General features: G+C 39.7%; 1 protein-coding gene across 1 annotated transcript; it reads right to left on the minus strand.

The window, feature by feature from the left end:
- Positions 1 to 329: 329 nt before the first annotated feature.
- Positions 330 to 8,775, minus strand: LOC104617002 (LIM/homeobox protein Lhx2; the record flags this gene model as incomplete). Its single annotated transcript, XM_010282202.1, has 2 exons — positions 330 to 1,122; positions 8,570 to 8,775. Coding segments are annotated over 2 exons (494 nt in total), but the record flags the coding sequence as incomplete, so codon positions are not given.
- Positions 8,776 to 9,305: the final 530 nt, after the last annotated feature.

Below are 9,305 nucleotides of genomic sequence, written 5' to 3' on the forward strand. Positions count from 1 at the left end.
TTTCATAAATGCTAGCTGAAGTCAAGTTTCTTCCACGCAGCAAAGTTAAGTATAGTCTCTCTGTTTGAATTTTAACATTATCTGATAACTTCTACCTGCAACTAACAGTTATTTATTTCTCTACAATGAAGATACTTAGACTGTTGTACAAGCTGGATTTCTCACCCATACATACTTCAGGAACGAGAGGAATGTATACATCATATTTAGAGTTTATCCTAGGCAGATAGTGTGTTTGAAGTGCAGTTTCCTAATCCTTTTAAATACAATCAGCCTATCTTGATTGTGACACTAATGTTAAATGTAACTGCAGTCATTACCAAGTAGTTTCCATAAGTGGTTTTATTACTGGTTAGATTTTACAAATTCTGGTATTCGAACAGACTTTGACCTTCAAATTCTAAAACAACAAAGCAACCAATGAAAGGCTTAGGACTATTCAAAGTAACAAACTCTTAACATTTTTGCCCTGGTCATAAATATACAGAGAGAAAAAGAGAGAAGTGGACATGGAATCCAAAGAATGTAGATAAAACAGTATATAAGGCACATGGCAGTCTTTGAAAATACAGAAGCTTTAGCCAACTTAAATTAATTGCTGTTTCCCTTGCTCAGTCCACAAAACTGTACAGTTACACAAATGTTGTGTTGCAATAGATCTTCCAAGTTATTCTTCAGTCCATACTCCATAATACCAGAACACTACATTTCCTTCTGTTTTTTAGGAGAGATCCTAACTGTGGTTAGTCAGTTGCTCAAAGCCTCTATTAAAATACACTTGGAATTTCAACTAAGAATAATTTCTTTTTTAAAGAAATTATTAAGAAAGAGTCATCAGAAAAGATTTGTAAGAGTTGTCTGTGAAGGACTTCGAGATTCATGAACCTCAAGACTTCCGGGCACTGACGTCAAGACAGATGTCACAGTAGGCATAGTAGGATTAGTCAAGTCCGTTAAAGTAGTGGGAGTGCTGGATGGACTCATGGAGGCATTGGATATTTCTGAGGCGGGACCTGATGGGGTCCCTGCTTGGAGTGTTGAGTCCGAAGTCTTATCCACCCCTGTGTTTTCTTGACGTAAGAGGTTCCGTCTGAATTTGGCTCGAGCATTTTGAAACCAAACCTGAAATAGTTTAATATAACAGGGTAGCATTTAAAGAGCTGCAGTGTTTAAAAAAGCAAAAGCATACTCACAAATTCACCAACGCTTGAATTGTGGAAGATGTTTTTACCGGTACCATGTTAGAAAAGTAGCCCCAGTCACGAGAAGTGTCCTCTGCACACCGGTACCGCATTCCTCCTTCCCTCTCCCGCAATCCTGCATGAACAGTCTGCCTGGGACAGGAGTGGACTGAGGGTGGAGGAGGGGAGTCTTTCTGTGCAGGCTACATGTACAGATGCTTAGAAATTTGGCAGCCCGCACGAATCCTCGACTGCCCTCAATCCCAGCAGTATTTGTCTGGATGAGGCAGACATCACGCATCTGACGAATATAAAATAACGAGTTTCAGCTCCCTCGCATCTCAAGTCCATCTCCCATCGTAAGCAGCAAGCGACACAGACCACAGCACCCTGCCTTTCTGCGGGCCCCGAGAGCTCTCCCAGGAGCCTTCCCATGCCTCAGCGTCAGCAGTGCTCCCGCTTTTCTAAAGGGACTGTCCCTCTTCCCTACTCTTCTCTTACTCTTCTTTCTCAAATGCTTCAGCTCTCTTCGCCTACGCCAGTCTCCTTTTTCAAATGTTTTCAGTACTGGAATGATGTCAGGAGAAGAGGCTTGAATGGTATTAAAGACTCACACTGCATTAAAAACTGTAATTTCAGTAGAAATTATATCCACATACAGGATTTTTTCCAAGATTGCTACTTCTTGCATTATTTTATTATTATCTCTGAGTGAAGGACAAAAGCTATGACTTCATCTTTCTCAGTTAAATTTCAGTGTTTAAGTCCAAGTTAATAATGCTCTTCACTGTCTGCAGGATTTGTTTAAAGATAAAATATTTTTCTGACCTATTTGAAAATAGATAAAATAAAATGTGTTTGTGAAACTTGCATGAAACCTAGGTACAGCATATTACTTCGACTAAATTTGAAAATGTCATTAAATACTCCGTGTTCAACCTGATATATGTTGGTACCAGGTAATTTTATGGCTGCAAACTAGCCAAAATTTCACTGTGCTTATTTATCAGAAGGCTTTCTGTCATGGTTACATTCTTTACAATGGACTCAATCCTGATTCTACTGGCCTCATGTTGACCTGCTATAAGGAATAAGACCGAGTCCTTCCGCAGATGCAGTGAACTTCATCATCTCTGTATCTGTCGGAGAAAGGAACCGAGCGAGTGAAAGGATCTGCACAGCCACACAGGATCTCCATCAGATTTCTCCTCTGTACAGGGAAGCTGAGTGCGTGGAGCTCACGAGGCCACACCAACCTGTACCGAAATTCTGACCTCTACCTCTGAAGCAGCATGGCCCCTGCTGTAGCATCTGCTTTAAGCCAGGCCACTGGCAGAGAAGCGATTCGTAAATACGGGCAGTGCTGTAAGGTGTTCTCTTTGTGCTCTCAGCTTGCCAGCCGCAGTTATAACTGATGAACGTCTCAGCTGTTTTTCCTTGGTTTTCTTCTCATGTATGGATGGTCCAGACCCAAATTCCCCCCACCGAGTACTCTGATTTTTGTTCTGGAAAGCTTTCTCCCCCAACCAAGGGTCTTTAATGTGTGCACCCTCTCCCTTGCACTCTCCCCGGGGAATGTCACGAGCAAATAATTCTCAGGCCCAAATTCTGGCAGTGGCCATAGGAGCTGCATTCATGGGCCATGCATAAATCACATCCCTACAGGTCCTTATTTCTGAAAGCTTAGTATTTTAAAATGGTATATGTTGGCATCCCCTTTGTTAAAACACTTAGTTCAAAGGCTATGTATCAGTTTCATATATGGCAAGAAAACAAAAATATAAACTAGCACTGGCAAAAATATACTCATGATTTTATAACATAGTCCATTATAGTGGTAAACCTGTTAAAGGACAGCGATGTGGTCAAACCCAGGCAAAACCAAATGTGCTGGTTTTGCCTGACACATTCACAACCAGGGTCCTCTCGTATGACTGCTCATTCAGAGCCACGCAAGAAGGGAGCGTGTGCGCGTGGCTCCGAGCAAGGCAGGGAGCCTGGTGTGCAGGGGATGCAAGCGAAGCACATCAGCGCGTTCTGGTCATTCAAGCTGCAAAGTCTCAGCACCCAACTAGTTAGGAATGGTAAAAAACAGCAGTTTGAACACACATGGGATTTTTTACCCTTCAGTAAGAGATAATTTATATTTGTCCCACAAAGCAATTTGGTTTTGATTATTTTAATATACCTTCTAGCAATTGTAAAAAGGATAATACATACAAAGGTGAAATAGAAGTTTAGAGACTCTCACTGTTGATATGTATGTGTACCATGGTTATGTAATAATTAAAACAGAACAGGCAAAACTACTAGTCCAGTTGCATATACACATACTTCTGTGTAATTTCATATTTATGTTCATTAAAAATATACATATTTATATACGCAGTAGCCCCAAATATGAGTAACATTTCCATTCCTAGTCACAAAACAATTTTCTTGCTTACAGTGTGTAAAACTATAGAAGGCACCGTAACTACTTTGCTCATTTACATTGTTCCTAAAAGTCCAACTGCTCCTTAGCTAACCTTAGTAGGGCGAGATACTCTACGGTGTTGCTTCTATTTGTGATTTGAAACATGTAGTATGTAAAGAAAAGTGAGCGAGATTATCGGTGCTTGTGTGTTCCCCTTTATCTGCCATTAAATATGAAAACCTGTGCTCAGATGCCCTTACCGATGACCATTAATGCTGCGTTCAGGAGCCGCACATATAAGATGGTTCATTCTGTCTTTAATAGTGGTAATTCGCATTAGACATAGAAAATATTCCATAATCTTGTAAGTATTATTAAAAAATAGAGATAATATGACTACTTTAGATTTCTTTCTCACTGAGATATTGTCAAGGTTAATCAGCCAATGGTTATAAAACTCTTTGAAATTGTCCAATAATAAACATTCATGTTATTACTGAAAAGGCATCTAAATATTTGCTAACTGAAATTCTGAAAATACCTTGTTTTATGATAGAAAGGGATAATATAAAGTAATTGTCACAGTGGTGATATTCGGGTATGCGCCTAAGGTAGGAAAGCATTCAGCGAAGACTCCGTGTTGAAGAGTAGCAAAATAATTAAAACTCTTGTTTTCGGAGCTGTGGGAACGCAGGCCGGCTGCTCCACTGCCCCGTGCCGTTACTTAGGGCTGTGCAAAGTGGCGTGTAAGAGCTGGCAAGCCAGCGCTGCCCGTGCACAGCGGCAGTAGCGCTGTACGCGCCCGTGGACAATTCAGGCCCTGCACCTGTAACGGCGTTACAGTGAAGTAAAGAAATAACAACCCGAACAGACATAACCGAAAGAATTGTTCCAGAAGGACTTCTCTCACATCCGTTACACAGTTAGGAATCTGGTCTTCAGTACTGAGGGATAAACAAAATCATTGGGAGGTATTTAGTGTTTTTCTGTCCAACTCTATCATGATAAGGCTGAGCTATTTCAAATCAAAGGGGAAAATATGGCCAAAACTCCCACCGAAAAATAAAGACGGTTGTGAGACCCATCGGTGATGCTGCCACGTTCTGGCTAGCGGGGCTGGATGCCTGCAGCTGGACACCTCAGCAGCTAGGCAGAATAATATTTACTGTGGTTAAAATATTATACTACCCCCTCAGGGATCTGCGCAGCTAACTCTTTGTCTCCGTCAAGTAAAACAGGAATAAAATAACATCTCCATACAATTGGGAAGTATTGGAAATAAATACACTAAGTATTGTAAAGGATTCGGATACTGCAGTGAATGAGATCATCTAATCGCCGTGGATAACTTTATTTGCTTGTTTGTAACACCTCCATTGTTGCCACTGTTATATATTAGCTGTATGAATAGCTTGTGCTAGAAGCAAATTTTTAAACACAATTTTGCTCATTCACACAGCTACCTGGAGACATTTAGCCTTACTGAATTTCACTAACTAGTAAGTGGAGAAACAAAAATATAAAGGGTGTTGCACCACAAAGCAAACTACGTTCACTCATTGCACACACATTCTGATTACTCGGCTGTAATTATTAAACGCACAGTTAACGGGGAGCTACGGGATATTTTATGAATGGAAGCTCGGTAAAGAGCCTGCAGTATGCTATCCTAAAGCAGACCTTCATCGCAAGGTAGCGCAAGGGACCCACGCATGATTGTGCAAATTTTCATGCCTGTTGACTACTGGAACTGAACTAGCTAAGTCCAAACGCATTCAGTAATCTTTGTAGGGTTTTCGTAGCAACTTTACTGGGAGGTGATTCAAGAAAGAATAGGCAGTGTACAAGAATCCCACTGAAAAATAATGCTTTATGTTCCTAAACTGCTTTTTCCGTGGATAATCATATTCCAGACTCCTAGGGAGATAAGAGGTACCTACCTATGGCTAGGAAACCATATCATCTTAGGGCTATCTACTTCCACCTTCCCTTTCAAAACTCACAAAAAGAAAGACCAATTCCCAAAACAGGAATATTTATGCCAGTTAGTTAGCTCACAATTAGCTGGTCACTTAAATTATGAATGATAGCTTACAATAAGGGGCTTGTGTTCCCCAGCTGCAGTACAAGAAGTGTATGAATTAAATTGCAAATGTAAAGCCAAACTGGAATGAAAAGAAATAAAAATAGAGGTTAAAAATATAAATAGGTTTACTGTGATTCTAATGTGGCTACTTACAGAAAATGGTCTGTATTACAAAGCCACTGAAGGAAATGTAATTTATGAAGCAGTATGTTACATTTCTATGCCATTCCACTTCTGGACATGTGTAGATGATGACTAACTGTATATAAAGCAAAGACAGAAGTCATGTCTTCCAAATCCAATATCGCAGATCATTATCAATACGGCCAAATTCTCTGCTCATCTACAAACAAAGCCCCCTCATTACAGGTTACGTGGGACCGTCTATATAGTAAGGGCACTATAGCTGTTTCCTACATCATTGGGAACTCTACTACATGTGTTTAGGAAGTACTGGTTTCGGAACAAGAGAATCTGTTTCTCCTGATCTGCTGCCTTGTATTTTCTATTGAAATATATTCTATTGATGAGACACAAAGAGCCACAATCCTTCATTAACTGACCTGAGATCTGAACATACAGAAAATACAACAGCTTACCAACATGCCTAGTAACAACTTAGGGAATGCAGAAGATATCTTACTACTGGCAAGTGTGCACGTACGTCTGGGAGTCCATGCGCCTTCGGTATGTAAGACAGACTAATACTAATGATGCTTGTTTAGATCAATAGCGTCAGTGAATTACTTCATGTTCAATAAATGTCACAGATGGAATGCCAACCTTTCTGGCTCAAAAGAATTAACAAGTGACACTATCTCAGTAACCAACATCGTGGAGGCTTTTCCCCAGCAAAGAGCAACCCTGAAAGGCATATAGGTAAACTTCAGTGTTTGGAAAGTCGCCTCTCACAAGTTAGAGATAACCCAATCGGGCCCAAAGCTTCTAAAATCAAAAAAACAAGTTTGTTTTTTCGTGGCCCAAATTAATTTTCAAACAAGAACTTCAAAAGAGTGTGGAGTAGAGAGCATTCATAACAGATAGGAAAGCTCAAGTGACACTCTTAGACAAAGTATCACTCTGAGTCATTTTCTTGAAGTGCCTCCAACAGCATCATCCTCTGGGTGCAATCCTCACCACCAGCTATTACCTTCCACCACTCTTCAGCTAAAGAAGCCCAGACATAAAGGAGTATTTATTTGAAAGTAAAAGAAGTTCAACACCAATTACCAAAACGATGAAAAAGGTTTAGTGGAATTGTAAGAGGCTGTTGTAAAGAAAGAGGAACCACAAAGCACCTTAAAACTGCAAGATGCGGTATGTTCAAGACGGAAACAGAAGCAATGAAGAAACTGAAAAAGGGAGTGAGGTGTAGTGGACACATAAGAGTCCAATTTTGGAGACGAGGAAATACATTCTGAAAAGGAAGGAACAAACAGAGACAATAACTTGGAAACAAGATGGAAGGAAAGACCCATTAGGTGAAAAGAGAAGAGAGAGATGGAAGACAAAGTTGGTGTGGAGTGAGGAGAGAGAACAGAAAGATGATCAAGAGAAAGACTCTTCCTAGACACTGATCTCATTTCTTAATGCACTATGTGAAATTTCTCAGATAATTCATGTGTGAGTGCACTGTAATGGACAGAATAGATACTACTGAGGTATCTAAACTCTGAAGGTAAAATAAAGAAGTGTCAAAATAAGGACAAGCAAATGCAATAAATGATTTCGCCTATGTGCATGGATAAAGGAGAGCTGCTATGAGAGACACTGTGTCAAGTGTTAGGATGTGCACTAGGTATATCGGAGGAATCTGTTCCACCACTGCAAGTCAGCCTCATAAAACAAATAAAAAAAAATCCAACTATGGAGGATGTAGCCAAGAGAAGTAATTACATATGTTTTTTCATCAGTAGTTTTTACTGGGAAGCCTGCAAAACCTTCATTCTTTTTTCTGTTAGGTATTAACACTGTAAGGTCCAGAATCTCTCCAGTGAGTTCAGTTTTTCTCAATATTTCTGTCTACTGCCCTCCACTTGCCTATGAATTTGCGAGAGCTGTCCATGATGCTTTCCCAGGAGTCCGTCTCTGAGCCCTACCTGTCTCTATGAAACTCACAAACCGTTTTTCTACAATTAAGACTCGTTTAAAAATTTCAGCAATAGATCCATGGCTCCTATATGCCCAAATTTATCTCTAGGTATAGTTATTTGGGTAAGTGCCCATTAAAATTGACTTCTTGAATCAGAACGATAAATTAAAATGGAGCTAAATCAACTAATATTCTCACCTTTGCTTCCCATAATAGTTCAAATGGGGTGTATATTCTTGAAGCAAGAAAAATCCAGCTTTCAGAGAAAAAGAACTTTTAAAATGCAATCTCCTTTCATTCTAAGTTACTAAACTGTGAATAAAAAAATTAATCTTTGAAAAATTAAGTTTATGTCCACTTCAGTTACGAAAGAAAAGATACCCTCCTTGTCCTGATAAAATAAATTCAAACTGCTGATTAATTTCTTATAACAGTAATCATTCACAGTAATTTCTAAATTAAGAGCTCTCTTTTTACAGTGAACACACTAACTAAAATAATTCACTTTTTTTACAGCAGATTGGAAGCTAAAACATGCACCAGAATCAACTAACTACAGGAAAACAAGCAGGGTCCCAAACCTTCACAACTGTCATTAGAAATTAGACCTCAAGTGACCGACTTTTGGGAAGCTGGAAAGAAATAACTTTTCTCATACTTGCTAGGATTTAACTGAAGTCTCACAGAAGGTGTGAATGATTAAGAAAAGCTTGAAAAACAGCGAGACCCGTGGCATTTCAAATGTAAAATTGATATTTTATTTACTTTTCAAGACGAAGGACTGCTCTTCTTACCTGAAGGACTCTTTTGGTCAGGCCGGTTTTCTGAGCTAGCTGTTTCAAGTCCTTGGCATCAGGATTGTGGTTAATAGCAAAGTACGACTTCATTGTCCGCAACTGGTGGTGTTTGAATGATGTCCTCATACGCTTTGTTTTTTGATTGCTGGGGTATTGCTGGTCTCTGTCCAGGTGGTCGCCATCATTTTCATTGCAACTTAAAGCTTAAGGCAACAAGAGGAAAAGGCGTGTAAATCTATTGCTCTGTGACCAACATTGTTTGCAGTTCATCTGAGTGCAGCAATTAAAATAACATACCATGGCATGTATTGTACTGGTACAAATCCTACTTGCCTTCCTCTCCATTTCTGCATCTTCTATTTTTCCCTTACAATAACCAGCCTGCAAGGACCCTCACCTGCCTCTTTATGGCGTTTAAAATGTCGGGTCTCTCTCCTTTTGTCCTCCCTCCATCTCCACACAGCCTTTCCTCCACTTTCTGCTTGTAGGACAGTAGCTGTCCTCAACTCTATAAAGTGTTTTAATCCACTTTGTATCACTGTAAATGGCATTGTAACGTGCAAAGAGAGCTGTACAATACAGTCCACTTAAATCTCGATGGAACAGACCAGTTAAAATTGTAATTATTTCCTCCATCAAACTAAACCTTGTAGAGTACAAGAGAGACCATTAAATGAAACACCATAAAAGAAATAAAGTTTGTGGGTACCAGACAGCAAATTGTAACTATAAT

This window comes from Phaethon lepturus, unplaced genomic scaffold (genome assembly GCF_000687285.1).
Source record: "Phaethon lepturus isolate BGI_N335 unplaced genomic scaffold, ASM68728v1 Scaffold57502, whole genome shotgun sequence".
NCBI lineage: Eukaryota > Metazoa > Chordata > Aves > Phaethontiformes > Phaethontidae > Phaethon > Phaethon lepturus.